The 23,828-nt window shown below is 42.4% G+C and overlaps 1 protein-coding gene across 2 annotated transcripts in view; it reads left to right on the top strand.

Annotated features, from left to right (window-relative positions):
• ANO4 (anoctamin 4) overlaps window positions 1-23,828 on the top strand; it is a 263,479-nt gene that overhangs the window by 130,260 nt on the left and 109,391 nt on the right. Inside the window, exons 6-7 of one of the 2 annotated variants that reach the window (XM_010962817.3) lie at window positions 16,672-16,772; window positions 20,357-20,401. In XM_010962817.3, the coding sequence (XP_010961119.2) occupies window positions 16,672-16,772; window positions 20,357-20,401 (146 nt within the window). The remainder of the gene's footprint in view (window positions 1-16,671; window positions 16,773-20,356; window positions 20,402-23,828) is intronic. The other variant, XM_074375230.1, reaches the window with a different exon arrangement.

Genomic DNA, 23,828 nt, shown 5'->3' with positions numbered 1-23,828 from the left:
CTTTTGGGGCTTTTTTTTCTTTTGGGGGGGGATTAGGTTTATTTTTAGTGGAGGTGCTGGGAATTGAACCCAGGGCCTTGTGCATGCTAGGCAGGCACTCTACCATTGAGCTATACACTGCTCTTGACTGGTTCACTTTCAATCCCGACTGCTGTCCCCGTGAGTGCCGGAGAGCCGAGTCGGTGTGCTTCCCCGGCTCACCATCCTAAGGAATTGACTTCATTCCTCCTTCCCATCCTTCCTTTCTTGGCCTCTTTTCTTTCTTTCATTGATTCATTTTTAAAATTTTAATCATTCAATAAACAGTGCCCAACCCTAGATGCTCGGAATATGTCAGGGAATTGCACAAAGAGCCCCTATCCTGGTAGCGCCTGGGGGAGACGGAGAACAATAAACATGCGAAGTAAACAGCATAGCATGTTAGGTTACTTGGTAAAAGAGGAAGTAGAACAGAGTGTTTGAGTATGGGGTCGGGGGGGGGGGGGACGGGATGCTAATTTTAAACAGGATGTTTTGTAGGGGGCTCACTGCAGGTGACATCTGACCAAAGACCGCATAGGCGAGGGAGGTGGCCAGCTGTTACTCCACACTCTCTTCTTGCCCCTCCACCCTCTCACCTCCTTTATCTGTACCCCCACGCCCACCACCGTGCACACACCAGCTCTGCTGATGACCTTGTCTGTACTTGGATAGAGAATAGAAGTAGTCAACGGGCTTCTGTGACCATCCCCACACTCCCTGGCTTCCTGCCGTTACTATGCGTCAAGTGTCTGCCACTGTCCCGGGGGCCCTCCTATTATGTGCTGGATCCCCTCCCATTTCACCTTCTCAAGGACTTTGTTCCTCTAATCATCTCTTTGTTCTCCTGCATCATCAATTTTTGCTCTCTACTCAATTATTATAAACATGCTCCTGTAACTCATGTCTTAAGAAAAATCCCTTGACCCCCAACCCCTCCTCTAATGACTGCCCTGTTCCTCTTCAACACTTCACAGAAAAATTTCTGGAAAGATTTGTCACTGTCTCCGTAGCCTCACCTACCGGTCTCTTTTCAGACTGCTCCATCTGGGCTTTCTCCCTCCCCAGACACTGGTCTTATTAAAGTCAGCTTTAACCAAGTCCAGCGCTCATAGTCTCCTAATCCTTATCTTTTGTCTTCCTGGCTTTGTCAGCAGCATTTGTCCACAGGATGGATCATTTCCTTCCTTGAAAAAATTATCTTCTTGGCTCAGGAGACCTCTCGTGCTCTCCTGGATTTCTCCCTTCATTACTGGCCCTTTCTCCATCTCCTTTACTCACCCTCCACTTCTGTTTGATCTACAAATGTTAGAGCATCCTGAGACCTCATCCTGGGGCCCCTTACTTCTGTATCTCTTACTCCTTGTGGCCCATGAGGTTCCATGCAGATCTTTATATAGCTTCTACAAGCACTCAAGGCTTGAGGCGACAGGATTTACTTCTTGATCTCAGGATGGTAAGGGGAGGGGGAGGAGTTACCAGTTTCTTCTACTTAGCAGGGACCCAGAATTAACAGAGGTTTCATCCAGAAACCTGTCTCTGGCAAGGAAAGGTGAATCACACACCAGTCTTCAAGGCTTCTGCTCACAGCGTAATGGCCAAAGCTCATTACACGGCTCCAGCCTAACCCTGGGCAGGAAGCTCAGATTTCTGTGTGCCCAGAAGGAGAGGAGAACCAGATGCCAGAGACACACTAATGGCCCCCACACAACATGGTTTCAAATGCATTATATAATTTTATATATATCTGTACGGAGAGAGATATCTATATCTGTATCTATATAATCTTAGCTCTATAAAGTAGACAAAGGAGTTATATAGCATTGTACCAATAAGGAACTGATATGAGTTGAAGTTTGATCTATCAGCTACATTTCTCTGTTATTAAAGATCATGTGAGCCCCATTTCTTAACAGCCTTTTCATAATCTTTAGGTAAAAAGCACTTTGTAAGCTCTACCACTACATGAACTGTCATTGCATCCTCTGATTTTGGTCAGCATTCCACCAAGAAATAAGTAGAATAGGCCTCAGAGGGATGTCCTAACCTTTCCAAGTGCATTAGGAAGTATTTCCAAAGTTAAATTGCTGCTTCACTGGCAGCAGACAACATGCTCATCTGTCCTTTCTCGGTCACACTTATTTCACAGCTGTTAATTGCTGCAGCTTATTAAAGGCAGAATGACACGTGGGTTATTGCCTGGGTCATAACTGTGAATAGTTATCAGTGGGTTGGCCATTTGTGATAATATAAAGCATAACTGTGATGATACAGTTGTCCCCAAGTTCAGCTTACCTAACACGCCACCTTGAAGGATGAGAGAAGTGTTCTAATGATCTCTAACAAGTGGAAGGCTCTTGGAGCCTGTAGATGAGAGCAAGCATTGCTTACTTTTGAGGAGAGATTTGGTACTGCCTGGAGGGGACATCACAAAGAGCATTTTCTCTCCTGTGCTCGCACAGGACGCTAGACCAACTTCTGTTCTTATTCCTCACGTTATTCCTAGTTAGTTTAATACTTGCTCTCCTGAATTGTAATTTCCCTGAGATCCAGGACTATGTCTTAGCCTTCTCTATATCCCAGCATAGTACTTAGGATGTGGTTAAGATTGTCTTTAGGTGTTTGTTAAATGACCTTATAAGTGGTTATGTTGCAAGGTAGGTAAGATATTTGTTTTACACAAATGTTTTACACAATAAACCCACTGTGAGACTAAGTAGGTGATGGGGGAACGGTGTTCTATGCCAGCGCATATAGCACTACTCATCAGATATAATCCCTCTCCCTGGTGGCTTTGTAGACAGATGGGTCCGTATGACTACTTCTGTCCAGAGAGCTGGGAGCAGAAGTGGTGTGTGTCCTTATGAAACCCTCCGAACTCCGCACCCATCAGCGTGTATCACTGAGTGACTACAGTAAGCTGACCTGCAATGGACGTGTAGCACACACAGGAAATAAACTTTTATCATAATAGTACTGGCCAATAGAAATAACATAATTTAAATTTTTTGTTAACAACATATGAAAAGTAAAAAACAGATGAAATTAATTAGAATGTTTATTTAATCCAGTAGATCTGAGTTATTATCAAAACACATAATCAGTATAGAAGTTAATGAGATACTTTACATTCTTTTTTCAGATTTCTAAGTCTTCAAAATCTAGTGTATATTTTCCGCAGATCTCTGTTGAACTAGCTACTAAGTGCTTAGTAGCTACCACATTGACAGTACAGGGCTAGCATTGTAAGTCACTGATATTTGGGGTTATTTGTTGCCACAGCATGACTTAGCCTATCCTGACTGATACGCCAGACATGGATTTTCTTGAGACATCCCAATGCAGTAAGTTTCCTAGGCTTAATACAGGGATCACAGGAGTTGATGCAGAGTAACCGAGAGCATCTTCCATCAGTGTTCACTTAATTGCAACACAGGCAACCTCTGAGGGAACGTGTGAAAATTTGTGCTTAGCTCTTCAGCTTTGGACCTCTCCTGGTTGTGGCCTAGTGGAGTGTTTGCTTAAGCATCTCATACATAAACTTAAACCATATTGAAAGCTTTGTGGTGGCAAGAAGATGAATTTTTCTGCCTAATAATTGTGTTGTAACAGGGAATCAATAATGTGAGAAAGCTACTTGTAGTCGAGACCCCAAGATGTTGACACATTAATTGAGGAACTGTTCATTCTCCATGACTATGTGCTTAGCACCATACTGGGTTCTGGGATACAGCTGTGGGGAGGCTGTACGATTTGCCGGAGACAACAGTGAAATACATAATTACAGAATTAATCGAGATGTAATGTGTATTGGTTTTATATTGCTGCCTAAGAGATTAACTCAAACTTAGAGGCTTAAAACAGCCCGTGTTTATGATCTGTTAGTTTTTCTGTGGATCAGAAGTCTGGGTACAACTCAGATTCCAGTCAGGATCCCACAAGGTTGCCATCAGGGTGTCAGCCGGGCTGCATTCCTTTCTGGAGTTCAAGGTCCTTTCACATGGTTATTGGCAGGATTTATTTCCTTGTGGTTGTCAGACTGAGGTCCCCATCTCCTTGCTGGCTGTCAGTCAGGGGCTGCTCTCAGCTCTTAGAGGCTGCTCATGACTCCTTGCCCTCACAGACCCTCTCACAACAGGGTAGCTTACTTCTTCCAAGGCAGTGGGAAAATCTCTCTGACCTCAAGGCTCTCTTTTAAGGTTTTACCTGATTGGTTCAGGCCAATCCAGGATCATCTTTTTTATTAAATCAGATGAGCATAGATTAGTGTCCCAGTTATAGGAATGACATCCCCTCATTTTCATAGGTTCTTCCGACACTGAAGGAGAAGTGGTTACTCAGGATGTGTACTCTGGTAGGGTAGGGAATCTTGGGGGCTGTCCTAGAATTCTGATTGCCACTTAACTTGCAACCTGAGGGAGCAGGAATTTATCAGGCAGAAAGAACAGCCTATAAGAAAACCCCAAGACCATCAGGAGTTTGGTGATTTGGAAAGAAGAAGAAATGAGGCCTACATGACTGACACCCAGAGAAAGGAAAAATGGTACAAGATAAAGGAGCGGCCAGATCACGCACTGGCCACTTTGGTGATTTTCCAGAGAACCATTCGAAACCGTGGATCACAGTGCGGTTTTAAAATGTCTTTGATGTCACTGAGAATACACAAGGCAAGAATGGAATTGGAGGGAGCCCAGCTTCGAGACTTCAGGGAGCTCAGTGATGGAGACTTGAAGGAGGATGGCGGTGGTGGAGATGGAGAGAGGTGGACAGATTTGTGAGAAGTGTAGGAGGTAGGATTAGTGAGACACAGTGACTGACTGGGGGCTAAGGAAAATAACTCAAAGGTGACTGCTGAACGTGAGCGACAGAGTGGATGGTTGTGCCATTTCCTGAACCTGGGGACACTGAGGAGAAAAGCAGTTTTTCCAGAGAAGTGGACCTGTTGAAGGCACCTTGAGTCTGATGTGCCAATGAGACAGCCAAGGGTAGATGTCATGTTGGCCACTGGCGTTGCTGATCTGGAACTTGGAAAAGGGGTCTGAGCCAAAGATGAGGCTCTGGGAGACATCGGTGACAGGTGGCATCTGAAGCCATTGGGCTGAATGCAGTCATCCAGAGAGAATGGGTGGAATAAGACTAAAGCCTGTGTGGAGTCCTGGGGGAACCCCACTTAACGATCTGCCAAGGAGGATGACTGGCCATTTCACATACCTATTTTCTGTCGCTGGGGCTAATGTCACCTTCAAGGAATGAGCGTTGTGACCACTTAGGAAAACTCAGGACCTCAGAGACTCTTCTCCACCAAGGCACATTAAATGTGTGTGTATACGTGTGTAAGAGAGAGTGTATGTTCATGTCTGTGTGTGTCCATGTACATGAGTTGTGGAGAGAGAATTGCATCAGAATCCGCTGAAGAGCTTTTTTGAAATTCTGATGAGGGCAAAGGGAATCAAGGAGAAACACCCAAATAAGTCTTTTTAGGAGACATATGCCCTCATTTTCAGAGAAAACCGAAGCTCTGAAAAATGCAAGTCATTTGCCCAGTGACATATAGCTGAGTAGACGGCAGCCCCGCTGACAGGAGTTGAAATTGCTTAATGATTACTTTGAGCCCTTTAGCCCTCCAGAAATGTACATTTCTCCATCAGTTACAGAGACTAGATTCCAGAGCCACCAGAAAATTCTAGCATCAGCTGTGAGTTAGCAGAAGGTTCACCGAGCATTCAGTAACTATGGGAGAAAGATGGAAATTCTTACTTACTGAACCACCTTTGATACAACCATGTCCGCTTCAGAACAAGCTTGCAAGGTGGGTTATTGTCCTCATTTTACAAATGACAAAACTGAGGCTCATGAATTAAAGTGTTTTGCCCAGAAACACACTGGGAGTGAGTGCAGAACCAGGCTTCAAATTTGTTTTTACCACTGGCCTTCCATTCATTTTAGGATATTTAGAGGCAACTGTATGCACTGTACCCTGGATTTCAATATGTAACTATTTTTCCAAAAAAAAAAAAAAATGACAATAGAATTGAATCCACAAGAAAATACATTCACATGAGCTTTGTTTTCCTCTTGTGAAGCAGCAGTTCTGAAGCCCAGCTGTCTTGGCGAGAATCTGGGCTACCTCCTTATTTGCTGTGTGATCTCGGCCAAGATGCTGACCTCTCTGTGCTTTTGTTCCTCATCTGCAGTAAATCAGGATAATGATGATGCCTGCCTCATAGGGTTGGTGTGAAGATTAGATTATTAAATGTATGTAAAGCCCTACCACGCTATCTAGCATGCAGTAGCACCGTGCAACTCCTACCACCTGTTCCACTACTACTTGTTTTCTCCAAGAGGCTTATCTGAGTTCCCAGTTGGCGATGAATCTCTTTTTGCCCCAGAATGTTCAGGGTCTGCTTTATTCTTCTAACAGCATAGTTATGAAAAAGTGAAATCCAGGTAGTTGCCTGAGGGGGTATAGAACAGAGGCAAGTAGCTACCCTGATTTGACCCTTTGTACCAAATGCGCTAAAACTTCAAGCATATTTATGGCTCCGGCCCTCTGCCTTTGACACTTCTCCCTGCCTGGAAGGCTCTCTCCCTGGGTAATAGAATGGCCTTCTTCCCCATTTCTTTACATTTCGGTTCAAATGTCACCTAATCTGAAGGCCTGTCCACAGCCTTCTGTCTAAAATATCATCTCCTCCCCATCAGTCCTTTTATTTCCCTGCCCTTTTTATTCTTCTTCAAAGCGCACGGTCAGAAATACTGTGTGTCTGTTTTTAAGAGTTGTGTCCCCAGTAGAGCTTGAGCTCCATGAGGCGGAGATTTGGTTGGTCTGTTTTGTTCACAGCCGTACTCCCAGCACGTAGGAAGGTCCCCGGCACATAGTAGGCCCTCAGTGGAGGTTTGCGGACTATCTGAACAGGTGAGTGAGTGAGTGCCAAGTTACAGTTCACTTGATGAGCCGCACGGTCATCTGCAGAGACCACCGTGATTTTCAGGTGCTCTTCTGCTGAACAAGTTTAGAACAAACTGAATGGTTCCAGTCCCTCCTGAGCAGGTGAGGAAACCAAGGGCAGAGAGGGGAAGGCCAGGCTCCAAAGAAGAGACAGAAACGGGGCCAGGCCTGGGCAGTTTTTGACACTCTTTCACAGGCTGTTCCAATCTGTGCCTCAAAGTAGCCCTAGAAGTTGGCTGCACCAGGGATCATGTTGTGTCTGTGTGGTCAGTGGAGAAATTCATAGAGAAGTGAGGGAACTTACCCAAGCTCACAAGGGAAAACTGTGACAGGACCTGACACAGGAGATTTTTTGTTTTAATTGAAGTGCAGTCAATTACAATGTGTCAACTTTTGGTGTACAATACACTGTCCCAGACATGCATATACATATATATACATTTTTCATATTCTTTTTCATTAAAGGTTATTACAAGATAGTGAACATAGTTCCCCGTGCTATACAGAAGAAACTTCTTTTAAAAATCTATTTTTATATATAGTATAAAACATTTGTAAATCTCAAACTCAATTTATCCCTTCCCACCCCTTTCCCCGGTAACCATAAGATTGTTTATGATGTCTGCAAGTCTCTCTGTTTTGTAGATGAGTTCATAGTGTCCTTTTATTTTTTCTTTAGATTCCACATATGAGTGATATCACATGGTATTTTTCTTTCTCTTTCTGGCTTATTTCACTTAGAATGACGATCTCCTGGTCCATTCATGTTGCTTCAAGTGGCATTATTTTATTCTTTTCTATGGCTGAGTAGTATATTCCATTGTATAAATATACCACAACTTCTTTATCCAGTCATCTGTCGATGGACATTTAGGTTGTTTCCATGTCTTGGCTATTGTATCTAGTGCTGCTATGAACACTGGGGTGCATGTGTCTTTTTGAATTAGAGTTCCCTCCAGACATATACCTAGAAGTGGCATTGTTGGATCATATGATAGGTCTATTTTTATTTTTTTGAGAAGCCTTCATACTGTTTTCTATAATAGCTTTTACCAAACTACATTCCGCAGCAGTGTAGGAGGGTTCCCTCCTTTTCTCCACACCCTCACCAGCATTTATCATTCATGGACTTTTGAATGATGGCCATTCTGACTGGTGTGAGGTGATACCTCATTGTGGTTTTGATTTGCATTTCTCTGATAATTTGTGATATTGAGCATCTTTTCATGTGCTTATTGGCCATTTGTATGTCTTCATTGGAGAACTGCTTGTTTAGGTCTTCTGCCCATTTTTGGATTGGGTTGTTTGTTTGTCATATGTTGTATGAGCTGTTTGTATGTTCTGGAAATTAAGCCTTTGTCAGTTGCATCATTTGTGAATGTTTTCTCTCATTCCATAGGTTGTCATTTTGTTTTGTTTATGGTTTCCTTTGCTGTGCAAAAGCTTATAAGCTTAATTAGGTCCCACTTGTTTCTTTTTGCTTTTATTTCTATTGCCTGGGTAGACTGTCCTAGGAGAACATTGCTAAGATTTATGTCAGAGGATGTTTTGTGTGTGTTTTCTTCTAGGACATTTATCGTGTCTTGTCTTACATTTAAGTCTTTAAGCCATTTTGAGTTTATTTTTGTGTGTGGTGTGAGGGAGTGTTCTAACTTCATTGATTTACATGCTGCTGTCCAGTTTTCCCAACACCACTTGCTGAAGAGACTGTCTTTTCTCCACTGTATAGTCTTGCCTCCTTTGTCAAAGATTAATTGACCATAGGTCTGTGGATTTACTCCTGGGCTCTCTATTCTGTTCCACTGATCCATATGTCTGTTTTTATGTGGCCCAGGAGATCTTTGCACCACACAGCAGCACATGGTTGGCTGGTGGCCAGTGATCACCTAACAGGTCAAATCAAGGAGACTTCTAGAAAGTATCTAAGCCCTGGTCTCCTTTAGTCTTCTGTGCCCTAACGAAGTTCTAGCTCTTTTAAGACAGTTTTCTTCAAGGTTGAAAAAGGATTGGAGATCGTCTTTTTAACTTTGACAGCCTCTTCCAGGGCCCTGCAATGCTTGGGGTAACCTGGACTGACCCAAGGGGACTATTTCTAAATAGACCTCTGTTGCATCCCCCCTTTCCTGCTCACCCATTCCCTGTCCCTATTAGGCACAAATGTAACCCCAGGGTGCACTTTGTGTCTTAGAGGAAACAAGAATCAAATGAGCTTGCAAGTGAGAGAGAGGCAGCTTCCTTCAAGCCAGGCGTGTTCCTCTCCATGGACGTCAGATCTCAGATGTGGCTGCCTCTCCCAGTCCCTCCAAGTAAACACCTCTCCCTTCCTCATGTTCCATCACTATACTGTCATGGCCCAAATGTGCAAACCAGGTAGGAAGAAAGAAATCTTGATCCTCAATCAAAGCTTTAACTTGTAAACATATTTTCAAATACCTTAACGAACCACGTAACTTTCTCGTTACCATTTAAAGAGCATTTTGAGTGCACAAGGGACTAGCTAAGTATGCTGCATACATTAAACCTTGTAGTCCTCAGAAAAACTCTGAAGGAAGTGGTGCTGCTGTTCCCATTTCACAGGTGAGAGAATTGAGGCTTTATAGAGATTAAATAACTTGTCCAAGGTCACCAGCTACTAATAGCAGATTGGCACTTGAACCCTAAGTCCAAAGCTGGTACTTTTAAACACTACCCTATGTGCTTTCTCTGTTTCTCTTCATTGTCCAAAGAAAAGGTTGCATATCCTCATTTATCTCTTATTTTGTAATTTTGCTGAAATCCACATGTACTTATTTTATCTCCATGACTAGGGTACGAGTGTCTCATGGGCAGGAATGGACTCATTTCTGATATAGCCCAAGACACATCAGAGCCAGTTGCCTTATTATAACACAAATGACCCTCTCCCATCACAGGCAGGTGTTTAATACACATGCAGTAAATATTTGATAAATAAATGATTAACCAAATCCTTTTAAATTGCTTTTTCCTTCCTCCTGCTACCTTTTAAAAAGTGCCACCATCCTGTTTCAATAACCCAATTATTGAAAATGGCCCTGAAGTGAAAATAGATTGAAAAAAATTTCCCAGAATGAGGTTTCTACAGCAAACATGATTCCTACTACATTTCCTTTATGCAGACTCACACATCATCCATGTGTGACTGTTCACAATCATGAGCTCATTCAGACAAACATCATAGGTTTGAAACAAAACTCAAAATAGCAGTGAGATTTTCTTTGAAATCAGAGATATGTGTGTAACGAGGACCTGGAGGGGAAGGAAAGGCCCATTTGCATGTCCACCTCGGGAATTCCGGAAGTTGCCAGGAGTTTTTGTTGCCTGAGCATTGTTGGGAGAAGCGTGGAGAGCTGCAGCCTGGGGCTGGCAACCTCAGGCACAGAGTGGAGACCTGAGCTGCTTCTGAGCTCTTAACAAGGTGCTCTGAGAGGGCCGACAGCTGTCCCCAGCGTGGAGCGGAGGAGTCTCGTGTGGGCTCCGTTCTTTGCTGCTGGTGGCAGGGCAGTATGCTTGGGAGACATGGCTTGGTACCTGCGTGCCCTTGTTGAACTCAGTTCTGACTTGGGAGAGGCAGCAGGAACATGGAAGTTCCCAGCTTCCCTTCAGGGAACAAGCCAAACACTGTGGAAACAACTTCGTCTCAGCTCTGCATCAGCACTGGGGCCAGGGCAATGGCACTGTCAGCAGGCGAAGGGAGGGCAGCCACAGCAGCGAGGATGGACAAGGGGTACCCGCTGATGAGGCCAGCTCCAGGCACCAGCCCAGGAGCAGCTGCGGGCGGGTTACCTGAGCTGCCCCTGGCTTATATGACACAGCTCGGCACTTCATCCTTCTAGAAACCCATTCCTCCTGGCTTCTGCTTTATCTCTCTCCTTGGTTCTCACCTCTTCCTCTGATGGCTCCTTCTCAGTCCCTCGGACGACTGCTTTCCCCTCTTCTAAATCTCTGAATGTCAGTGTGCCCTGACCTCAGTCCTTACCGCTTCCTGCGCTCTTTCCTTAGGTGGTCTCTTCAGGGTCTGTGCTTTTCAGTGTCAGCTACATGCCTGCAGTTCTCAGTAAGTCCCGCCCGGTGAGAGCCAGGCTCACATATCCATTGGTTCTGCTGCTCACTTCTGTGTAACTGTTGCCCGGGTACATGGAACACGCACATCCTTAAGTAAACAACCATCTTCTCTACATCAGTGTGTGGTACCAACAGTCCAGTGTCCCAGGCAAAACAACCTGCACATTATTCTAGACACTCGATTTTTTTTCCCCATTTTCCTCAATGGATCAATCCCCAGTCCTTTCAAATTGACCTCCAGATAGATCTAGAGTCTGTCCATTTCTCTCCTTCTTGCCACATCCACCTTTCAGCCACCAATCGTCTCCCCTGGCCTCCTGTAATAACTGTCCTATTGCACTTGTCAGTCCTGTGCTCCCTCTGGGACACTCTCCACAGAGCTTTCAAGGTTTACTTTCTAAAACAAGTGATGCCATCACCACTCTGCCTTTAACCCATTGGTAACTTCCAGTTGACCTTAGGGAAGAAAATCCAGACTCCTTACCACATTGAACCTGCCTGGCGGCATCCGTCCCATCTCTGCCCTTCAGCCTGTATCAGATATTCTCTCTACCTCAGGCTCTATAGTGTCCAGTCAGCCGAGCCCTCAGTTCCTGGGATGGTCGCAGGGTCTTCATATTTGCTGTTCCCTCTGCTTGGAGTGCCTTTCACTTGGCTTTTCCGATGGCTGACATCTTCTTGCCTTTTGGATCTCAGCTTAGATATTACACCTACAGAGATCAAACAGCTGCTCTAAAGCAAGTTCTTCTGTCCCACAGCACTATCTTCTTGCCGTTTTTTCTGCTTTTCATTATTTTAAATCATATGTTTATTTGTGGTTTAATGTCTGTCTCCAGCTCCTGTAATTTATCCAAGCACCCAGTGGTGTCCCTGATACGTAGTAGTCACTTACTGAGCATCTGTTCAATGTTGTCGAACGAATGAATGGCCTTGGAGGGACATGTAGCGGCCGTGGAGGGACAGGAGGTGGGAATTGGGGACTTGACTCTCAGTGTTTCTTTTGGTTTAGCCTTGTAGTCAAAGACTGGAAAAATCATTCTTGGTTGTAAATTCCTTGGTTGTAAGTAACTAGGAGTGCTGTGTTCTTCCCACCACAGCCGCTGTGATGTGTCCTTCTTAGAGATAATGATGATAAACCTGTTTTGGGGATGTACTCTGAGTACCTTACCTGTATTATGCCATTTATTACACTTCAGTAGCTAGAGATCGCTGTCATTTCCCACTTTATAGGTGAACAGACTGCAGCACAGAGAGGTTCAATAGCATGCCCAAGATCACAGAGCTGGTAAGAGGCAGACATATGAATATGTGCATTTGGACATCAGAGTCTGCGTTCCTAGCTAACCTCTGTGGTCCAGCTACCCACGTGACTCTGTACCTGTACTCTCGCCCAGAGTGACCTCATCCATCTCCATGGATTTAGGTGTTTTTTGTTTTTGTTTTTGAAGGAGAAGTAATTAAGGTTTACTTATTTGTTTTTGGAGGAGGTACTGGGGATGGATTTAAATACTGTCTACATCCTGGCCACATTTACTTTGTATCTCTGGCCCAGACTGCTCCCCAGAGCTCCAGAGTCATTTATCTAGCACAGGACGTCTTCTCACAGGCGTTGTGAACTTAACATTTCCAAAACTGAGTTCATGACCTACCCTCATGCCCCTGCTCCCAAACCCATTTCTCCCCCAGTGTCCTCCTGTCAGCAGTGATTTTGGGAAGCATGAGATGTAGAGATGTGCACATCTACATGTCTTTGAGAGTTGGATTGCTTGGATTACATAATGGCATGTTGTTTCTTTTTTTCCTTACTGTTGTCTTAATCTAACTGTCAAGACAAGGACCACGATTTCTATATCTTTGTATTCCTAGCATCTGTACCTGGAAGGTGTTCAATGTGTTCCTGTTGAATGAATGAGAAAGAGGGAACATTTTCTATGAATCTTACCTATTTCTGCTCCAGGTGTTTTCCATGCTGCTTCTTAATTTCTCCAGCCATCCTTCTAAGGAGATTTTCCAAACTCTTGTTAACGGTCATTTTTCTTCTCCCCAAGGTTCTAACCAAAGGGATTTTTTTTATTGCAATATATTATTGAAACAACTCTGTGTTTCAAAAAATTATTTTCTTTTCTCTTCACTTTGGCACTTTCACACTTGGATTTATGTGGAAAGCAATACTTAATAACAGGGAAAAACCCATTTAGACACAGTAGCCTAATCATTCAGTGCTAGAGAAAAGGGTGATACATGAGCCATGTAATTAACAATCATCTGTTTCACATTTATTTTTCTGGGCTGAAGTCCAGTTTCTCCTTGAAAAACAGAATATGAGTAACAAGCCGCATACACACACAGACCCAGGCATGCGTGTGCACATGTGCGTACACATATAGGACACACGAATAGACATTCATTAACATTCAAGGGAATTCAGTTAACATTTGTCTCAAGATTATCAAGGTAATCTTAAAGAGGTTACCTTCCCCACTTTGATTTTATTACTTTGTTTTCTAAAATATGAAATTCTTTTCAGATTAGTCTGTATAAACTGATAAACAATTCAGAGATTGTGTGTTGTCAACACACATAAAAGCCATGGATTTATTTAAACCTCAGAGTTTATTAGATGAAATTGACAAGGGATTCAAGGGATGTGTGTGTAGACTCAGCTTTAGTCTGGTATAAACTTTCAGTTTGGCTACAGGAGACTCCCTTGACCAAATCTCTTTCCTCCTTTAAGACACTGACAGAAACTTCTCTTACAAGTTTGGGAATAAAATGAGGTAATGTGTAAAAGTGCTTCTAAAATTATGAAACACTTAAAAATTATAGTAAAGTGGTGGTTTTATAGTTATTATTGTCATCAAAGTAATAAGAACAGTGAAGTTATTTTAATCATGCTGAATGAATCAAAACAGTTGCTCTTTTATACAGAAAACGGGTGGGATACCACGTTAGAAGTTTAGTTGACTCAGAACGTGTTCAGGTAATGAACTTGGCTTTTCCACACACAGAATGTGGCACTTCAAAAGGTGTCCTGAGTGGAATATATTGTATTCTTAATGTTTTCATAGTCCATGGGAAATCTACAGAATGACTATTTTTGCAGTAGACTATATATTTTCTGCTCTACATCAACGTTTGGTTGATTCTGTGAATCAATCACATTCCCATTTTGTCTTTATTGTGCAGTTTTTCTCTCATAAGAAAATGAGAGAGGAAACAACAGGGAGTGAGAACCCTTTCAGGAAGCTGGGTGAATTTAAAGAATTCCCAGTATCTCAAGGGAACTTCCCAAGTGAGGAAGCCATGAAACTTTCCTGGACTCTGAAATGTATCTTGAGTATAAACATAAAAGCCTATTTTTAGGAAATGTAGTCTTTCTTCTGCTTTCTAACTTGGAAAACTGTATTATATATTGAAAAGCAAGTGTTAGTCTTTCCCAAAGCACAAAAATGCTCCACTGGTAAGCTTGGAGACCATCTCAGGCCAAGGCACCAGCGCACCTGCAGACGTGGAGGGGGCACAATGGAGGGTATGTGTGTGCTGTGCTTCTGTGTGTTCTGTCTGGTCATCGCCACCTATGAGCTCATTCACATTCCCGGCTACTTGGCTCTCAGCACCCGGTGCAGAGAGGACTGAATGTAATAGGTGGCTGAACAGAAAACTACACATTGCATCTTCAGTGGCTCCCAGCTTGCTCGTTCCCTGGGTGGGCACCTTATTTGCACTGATTTGCAGTAACCAGTTATGTTGGCTCCAAAAATCCCTTCATCTTCAGTCACTGCCTGTTTCACAGGACTCCTGAGAGCTTTCACCTGGGTCAGGACTGACTGTTCCTATTTTATTGGACAAACACTGGTTGAGGGCTCCCTCTGCAGCAGGCCCTGTGCGCGGCCCAAAGGATTCAACCATGAATAACAGAAACATTCCTTGTCCTTGGGGGACTTAGACACAGGGGTCTGCTTGTCCTAAGCTGAAAGATAAAGCCTTATTTCAGTGTGAACTGCTAGAAAGTTTGATTTTTCTAACTACTGTCAGAGGGTACCCCCTACCATTGTGGATTTGGGCTCTGGCCTCCTCCCCCTGGGAAATTCAGCATCACCAGGGTAGCTGAGAACATTGTAGTTGATACAAGTTTGATCTTCATAATATCTTGAGGAGTTCTTAGGAATTAAATACAATATTTATAAGCCCAGGAAGAAGACCCTGAATGAAAATATGAGAAATGAATTATAATTGTGCTTCGCCTGCAACATGAAAACAATTCCCTGCAACGCAGATCTCCCCCAGCTAAAGCAGGAGGTTGAGCTATTTTTGTCAGATGTATGAAAATATTGCCTTGATTATCAACACTATTATAAGGAGAGTTCAGCCACAAAGGCCTAAAACATCGTAAACTACAAATTTTTAAATTGATATTCTTCAACTGTAAAAATGTAAATGGTATGCAGTTCAGACCGACCCTGTGGGAGATAGATATGGATAAATAATTGGCCATTTTGCTAATTTAAGTGGCTCTGGTTTACTGTTTTCTCATTTTTCTTCTACTTCCTCCTACAACCCAGTCCTCCCCAACCCCGGGAAAACAACTTCCAAAGGAAATCTCTTCACTGGAGATGTGCCTGCAGCCAGAGGCACAGACCAAAACCTGTTGGGTGGTTAACAGAGTGTGAAGTCCTAGTTTTGCTTCTTTGTCTAAGTTCTGTGTTGATGAAAAGCCCCAGAGGAGGCAAAGATTTGGTGCCAAAGAACGTAGTCCTTTGAAACAGCCCCGCCTGCTGCTGACCCAGATTTAAGGCTCACTTCTCTAGGTCCCTTCATCTGCACCACCACCAACTTCTGCTTTTGCCTGGATGACGGAGAGCAGCTCCCTTTCTCTCTGCTTTTGCTGCAACTCTCTCTTATACTTTATCCTCCATGCAGCAGCCACAGTGATCTTTGAAAACCTACATCAAAATGACTTCCCCATGTTCCCAGAATAAAGTCCAGCCATCTTGGTGGGGCCTGTGAAGCACTGTCCATGCTGACAACTCCTGCTCACCTTTCCAGCCTCTTCTCATACCAGTCTCCATGATTAATACTCACCAACCACTCTCCTCTCCTTCCTGGCCCTCAGACAGGGACATACCCAGCTATTTCCCAACCTGGGACCTTTGCATCTAGAATATTCATCCGATGCTCTTTACCCAACTGGCTCCTTCTTTATATCTCAGCTCACAGGTCCCCTCCTCAGAGAGGACTTTGCTTTAACCTTTGCCCAAAGGAATGGTGCCCCGTCCCAACTCTTTCTCCCATGACTTGGTGCTTATCTTCAGAACACTCATCACTCTCTGAATCTATCCCTCTCTTTTTAACTTGTTTTTGCCTATCTCCTTTTTGGTGTGTTTTTGCAGAATGTAAATGCCATTCATATCTCTTTCGTTCCCAGCTGGTTCTCCAGTGCCTGGCACACAGTGCTGTACTTGTTAAATGGATATATGGACACATAAGGACCCAGATTCTTGCTGGAGGATGCCCCAAATCTTAAACTCTGTACAAGTTCATGTGTTCTAATTTCCAACTCAATTTAAACCATAGGAGACTTGGATATACTTTTCAATTTAGTTTGTTTTTTTCTGTTTCAGTCCTCTCTAATAAATAGTGACATTATCTTTGTGAAGTTGCATGCCCCATGGGAAGTGCTTGGAAGATATGCAGAACAAATGAATGTAAGAATGCCTTTCAGGTAGGTGTGAAAGTGTCTCCCCTCCCCGTGCCCTCCGCTGCTCGCTGCTCGTGTACTCCTCTCTCCAAACAACCGGAACTGAAGTGCAGACTGGAACAGTATTAGAGAAGAAAATCCTTTGAAAGTTTAAGAAATGCAATAAGTCTTCCTGGCTAATAATGACTTCATGGCTTTTTGTGAAAATGTCTGGCTAATTCAGTCCTTAGGTAGGTAGTTCAAGTGCCTGTGAGAAAGAAATATTTTCTAAGTGGCATTTTCATTTCCAAAGTGCCATTTTTAGAAACCCTGTGTACTGCTTCTTTGAACAGCCAGACCCCAGGATGAGTGGTGTGGGTCCTTACCTACTGGTCCCTTCCAGAAAAAAATTAAAATCTGCTTCCAGTGAAATAAGTTAAAGAAATTTCAGGAAAATGTGATCTTATTTTTAAAATAACCTTTTTTTAAAAATTTTAAAAGTCAGGTCATTAAATTCTGTGCAAACACAAGCATTGATATTTATTCTGAGGGGAACAGGAATAGTTTACATGGATGGCTTAGTGATTTAAAAGGATGTGTCTTCCTTCATCTCATGGTGAATATTCTTATTTTCCCTATAGACTAAGGAAAGGTGATCATTTGCTAGGTGGAAATGAAATAAAGTATTAAACCTCAGATTATAAATGCCAAGATATGTGGGAATAATGGAGTCTCTTAAAGGAGGTGAAGGGATTTAGTACCAAGGATAGTTCCAAAGAGACTAAAGAATTAAATACTTTTGGTTCACAATTTGCCAATAAGACCACATCAGAGGACAGAAATTAAGCAAACTGGTGCCAGTTCTAAAATATACCTCTTAGTGAACTGGGGAAAGTTATCGAGACAGAGAAACATCTATATTCTTATAAATGAAGAGGAGCTAGGGACCCATTTAGAGAGGGGCAGTTTCCATTCATAGACCTGTAATACATCTGCCTGGTGCATCTCATGTTCTTTGTTGATTGGTCTTTCCTAATACCAACTCAAAATAGAGGCTGGGATTTCTAGCATCCATTTGCCTTAAGGCAAAACTCTCAAAGGACAAACATAGTTCTAAGCTTTTGATTTATTTTTGTATTTTAAATAAAATTACCAAGGATATCATGGAACCCAAGGATTTTTTTTAATTGTATATAATTTTTAAAAGATTTCAAAAATTATTTTATAAAATTATATATATATATACACAAAATTTTATATATATATAAAATCTCCACCAGGAGAGAAGGAATAGCAGTTTTGTTTCTTGTTACACTGTATTTATAATTAATCACAGCCAATTATTTATCAATGTGGATTATTACTATATCACACATAGGGACCAAAAAGGAAAGAAATCTATGCTTAGACAGTCATATATCAGACCAACATCTATAGCCAACAGAGCTAAAAAGTCTGCCTTTTGATAAAAGTAAGGTAGTGAATCCTAGTGAAACTGACACTCCCCTCGCCAGTAGCAATCTCACCAGTCTTCTGCCGGGACACACTTCTTGAGCAAAGAAGCCAAGCAGATTGTGGAAACTTGGGCTGTGTGAATGCACAGCAAGTTCCCCTAGTACCTGGAAGCATTCGTCTCTGAAGGACCTGGCTGTATCATAGGTGGCACCTCTGAACACTCATTACGTAGCAGAGAAGTGCTGCCTGCAAGCAGCGTAAGAGAAGTTCAGAGAATGTGATCCAGGCAATAAAATGAAAAGCCTTATTACTGTGAATAGTCATCTTTTTCTTAAATGTAGGAATTCTTGCAGGATAATATTTTAGGAGAAAATACTGTTAATGTGTGGGCACTAATTGGCCTCGTTAATGTTGATGTGATTTTACCTAAGCATACTTTCGCTTGATGCGACCTGATGCATTTAAAATTTATGCTATCATTTTGTCCACTGTTTCAGACAAATAATTCTAGCCTAAGGAGACTTATGTATTTCCAAAGGAGAAACTGCCCTGTTGTATCATTTCAACCAAATGTGCAAACATCAATTTGGCTGACTATTTAAATGCCTCTAAGAATCTTACCCGTCTTTATTATTTTCAGTAGACTGCACTTAAGAATCCCGGGTTTGGTCTCCTTGGATTTTTGTTTCTAACATGTTTAAAAGGAAGTTGAGGAATAGATTTCTTGTGGGAAATTGTCAATAAAACCTGCTTCTGCTAAATATATGTCCATGGATATATGCTGTTTTTAGAGCATTTTTAGGTGTACAAAAAAATGGAGTAGATAGTATAGAGTGTTCCCATATACCCCCTTCACCACACTTTAGTTTCCTTATTATTAATACCTTGCATTAGTGTGGTATACTTGGTACAATTGATGGACCAATATTGATAAATTATTACTATCTAAAGTCCAGGGGAAGGGTATAGCTCAGTGGTAGACTGCTTGCTTAGTATGCACAAGGTCCTGGGTTCCATCCCCAGTATCTCCATTAAAAAGTAAATAAATAAAGTCCATAGTTTAGTCTCTCTGTCTTGTGCAATTCTATGGGTTTTGACAGAAGTTATGTATCCCCCCCTTATGGTATCATGCAGAATAGTTTCACTGCCCTTAAAAACCCCCTCTGCTCCATTTACCTATCCCTTCTCCCCCCATCCCGAACCCCTGGCAGCCACCGATCTTTTTATTGTCTCTCTAATTCTGTCTTTTACAAACATGGGATATGTTTTTAAGTTTTCACAGATATGCAATAAGTTTTGGTGTATAAACTTCCCATTTTCTCGAACTGAGATAGCTCAGTAACAGTTCAGAATACATACAGACTGTATCAGCTTCATTACTCCCCCATTGGTTGAAGCCCAAACTATGGAAATGGAGATTGCATTTTAATAAAGCATCTGATGCATGTGCTGTCCATTCACACTACACCCAGAATTTGCATCTGTAATACTTTTTAAAATGCGTGTTACCGAAGTACAATAGATCCTTAATAAGTCTGATTTAAAAAAAATTTTTTTCCAGAACTCCTTGGTTTACCTCTTGAATTCACCAGTATAGGGGTCACTGGTTAGGCAGTATGCTCTAGTGTGGTTATTTGCAGCAAGATGTTGATGTTTATTTGTTAGTGTCCTTCCCATACTGGTTATAAATTATGCATATTTTTATGTTACCCTTGCCTATATCAGGTGAGAGAAGCATTCTAAAAACTTAAAGTGCTATATAAGTATTAGTTAGTATAATCACATGCCCATTAAATTATGTATGTAGCAGGCTGGCAATCCATTTCTGCATCCCTGAAAAAAAAAAAGCTGACCTCAGCTGAATTCAGACAAATACCAGTTGCTCCAAATTATTGCTCTGCACAGGTTTTGGTAGGTGAGGAGCAACCATTAAAAAATTACTGTAACTAGGAGGGGAAGAAATATCAATGGAAATTTATTTCATAAGATTTCATGACTCAAAAATGCATGCCCTACGTTCCCACTGCATTTCTCACTGTTAATCTCTTTTTAGTTTTTTCTTCTTCACCTCTTACAGGCTTCTATCTTCAATCTCCTTTCCTTCCTTGCTAGTTCAAACTGTAACTGACGATGGGTTTTCTTCTCGACTGGCTTCATTTTTGCTGTTCTTCCAGGAGAAAAATCTATTACCTGCCCCGCCGGTACAAGTTCATGAGCAGGTTAGTAGCATGCTCTGTCATGATGGTGTTTGTGTCAGCCGTTGGCCTGTGTGCTCCAACAGTGACAAGGAATACAGGCTGGGGAAGCTGGGCCTTTGCCACGTGGGAAACCTGGCTGCCACGCCAAATAGAGCTTTTTCAGGATAGCCTGAAGCAAAAAAACAAAGGTGGCACTGTTTCTCTTAGAGTCTTCCTTGTGACTGCTCCTTACTGAGGAGACAGAATTTATCTACAGGTGTGTTGAGGCTGGCTTTGGAGTTTTTTTCCTCCATTCTTTTCTATTAGATAAATTACCAGAAAGCCCAGCTGTTTAGAAAGCATCTTTGGTCTGAATGTTATTTTTTTCCCACACAAATTCCTCCCCCCATTCACTGTGTGTAACTGCAAATCTTGAAGTGCAGACAGTCACCTCAAAAAAGCAAGTGGCTTCTCAGCCCCCCATGTGCAGGGGCCTCCTAAGTTAGTAGTATTTTGTTAATAAAGTATGCAGGTGTGTTACCTTACTCAGAAGCCTTCCTACCCTCTTTTTTAACCCCACCTCCCCCCAAATCCTACTGGACGAAATTATCTTTACTGTCCTACGTAGCCTTCCTAAGCTTGTTTTTTGAGAAGCCATGGATGAAGGTGAGGCATTAGTGATGTCCTTGAATTTGATTCTGTGGTGATCATTGGCAGTCTAATTTCAAACTTCTAATTGGTCTTCTATAACCATTCACCCTGAGCTGAGCTGATAGTTAAACCTGGAAACCATTGCATTTGTCTAAACATCTTAAGAGTTGAGTTCTATGAGATTTAAGGCTCAAGTTCACTCTGTTCATGTGCTGTGCAGAAGGGTAAGAGTAGTTGATATACGCATGTGTACTCAACAAAGTATGGTGTGAGAATGAGCAGTAAAGGAAAGTAAGATGTGGTTTCCAAAAATTTCCTGGAGCAGCTTCCTTGTTAGCAATTCTTCTTTCATCAGGCAGTTGCCATGGCATTTGGATTTACCACAATTAGATTAGTCCCTTGGTCACATAATGACCTTCTGCAAAAATCTGATGGACACTTTAGCCTATTTCTGTAGTTCTCAGTAGTTCTCAGACTTTAGCCACCATGAGAATCACCTGGAGGGCTTCTTAAAGCACAGATTGCTGGGCCTGTGCTATAATCTGTGATGCAGATGTCCATCTCTCCATCTGGAAGGTATGGATGGCTCATCCAATTCTGTGTTTCCGGCACTAGCATGTAATAGGTGGGGTGAATGAATGAGTGAATCTCCATACACGTATGAGGATTTGCATAGGGAAAAGGGAGGTGACAAAGAAAAGCATAGGAAAACCAGGACTGCCTAAAGTGTCGGACAGACTGGGGACTGAAACATTTCCTCACACCATGGGGAAGAGTGAGCAATGAGGGCTTGGAAGAATATGGTGATAAAGGATCCATATAACGCAAGTGTTGGATGGGATGTAAGATGCCATCAAGTCCAATTATTCATCAGCTACTTAAACCTTGGCTATAGAATCAGCCAACCTGCATTTGAGCATCTCTGGAGAGAGGGAATTCCCAAACCCATCTGTGAACACCTGACTATTAGAAGGTTCTTCCTGAAAATAATCCATAATTTCTCTCTCTTTAGCTTTCACTACAAAACACTCAGGTTGTAGTTCTGCTCCCTAGATAGACAGAAAATAATCTACAGTAAAACAGCAAAGTATATGAGAAAGATTGAGAGATTTTAGGCAAAAGGACCTAGCACTTAGCAGGTATTTGGAAAATCAGAGATGGTGGTGGGAAGAAAGAGGTTTCCATACTAAGGGGTTGGGAGGTAAAAGAAGAAATTGGAACTCTTTGTAAATTAACAGCAATACAGGTGTGGTGAGAAAGATGATTTTTGTTGTAACAATTCTGTATTATAACTCACAGTAGGTCTTTGAGGTGTTGATGTCCTGAAGGCTTTTGAAACTGATGGCAAAGCAGATGAAGCTAGAGGTAAAGCTAGAGAATCCAGTTTGGGAGACAAAGCCATAGAGGTCATGACTGTAGCCAGGAGGGTGGATGAAATTTCCCAGGAATGATGTAGGGAGTGAAGAGAAGAGGACCAGAAGCAGTTCCTTGGAAAATCTGCTTTAAGGAGACAGGAAGATACGGGGAAGATGAAAAGGAACAATTTAAGAAGTAGGAGGGGAACTAAGGGAAGGCAGTGTCAAAGGCACGATGTGTGAGTTCCTGTAAGAAGAGGGGTTCTTCAGCTACTGGTGAAGGGTGAGAGATGACACTAGGCCTTGGGTCACCATGATAACCACCACACTAGTGGTCTCCGTGGAGTGGTGGTTCTCAGACTGCAGCATGCATCAGGATAGTCTGCAGGGCTTTCTCATACTCAGATTGCTGGGCCCCGCCCCGAGGTTTCTGAGGTGAGGCTCAGGAGTTCTCTCTCTAGATCCCTCCATCAAGGTCCCAAGTGATATCGATGTTGCTTATTTGGGACTTGTACACTTTGGGAATGTTGACTACTGAGTAGACAGTAGTCAAATCAAATTACAGCTGGTGGAGAACGGACGAGGTCTGCTAGAGCAGGAGGACAGGCGGGGAGACTGTGAACACGCGAGCCAGCACATGTTCTCCGTGTGTATAGAAGGGAGGTAGTGAGTAAGAGCTTGGAAACCTTTGTTTCTTGAACTGGAAGAACAGCTGACTAAACACTTAACTGTTGGCCTGAAAAAGCTGATGCTACTCAAGTGCTTAAATCACAACCATAGAGGAACCTAGGCACTGGAAGGCAATGGAGACTCTGGGTCAAAATACAGGGAAAGAAACCCTAATTCTGGTTGTATGACGCACTGATTCAGATTCACCGCTTAAGATAAGCTTCACTGTTGACCACATAGAAATAAACTTGGGGCATCAGAGTGGTGGTGTAATTTTTCAAAGCCTGATGTCTGATGCAAATTTGTAAATGCAGTTTGTCAGAAAATTTTGTGTCTTTAACTCTTTGTTTCACCTCAGAACAGGCTGATTTAGATGTGGACTGTGTCTCTTTGTAGCCAGGTGTGACATTACAAACTGCATCTATAACTTGTCACCTTAGTTGTGTACCAGTAATAAGATGCTGACTTCCAGTATTCTAGAACTATCATGTTGTGCTAAATAGGGTTATTTAATTTAGCTTTTAGTTTCATTCATGTAAATATTTCACTTCATTAATCCACAAAAGCACCACTGAAACAAACCTATCTCCTTTGAGGATAAGAGAAATGAATTTAAAAATGTGAAGTGTCTGAGCAGGCAGAAAAATAAAGCATCATTTCACAAATGTCTTTATTTGTGAAACATTATGTGACACCATGAGGCACACTCATGTTGTTCAGATATGTATTTTTGGAGTAAATGCTCTTTTCATTCACATACCTGGTCTATTAAATGCTGCTTTGGCACTTATCTT

The sequence above is a fragment of the Camelus bactrianus genome, chromosome 12 (genome assembly GCF_048773025.1).
Source record: "Camelus bactrianus isolate YW-2024 breed Bactrian camel chromosome 12, ASM4877302v1, whole genome shotgun sequence".
Lineage (NCBI taxonomy): Eukaryota > Metazoa > Chordata > Mammalia > Artiodactyla > Camelidae > Camelus > Camelus bactrianus.
The sequence above is the reverse complement of the archived record's forward strand: the minus strand, read 5'-3'. Positions and strand labels throughout refer to the sequence as shown.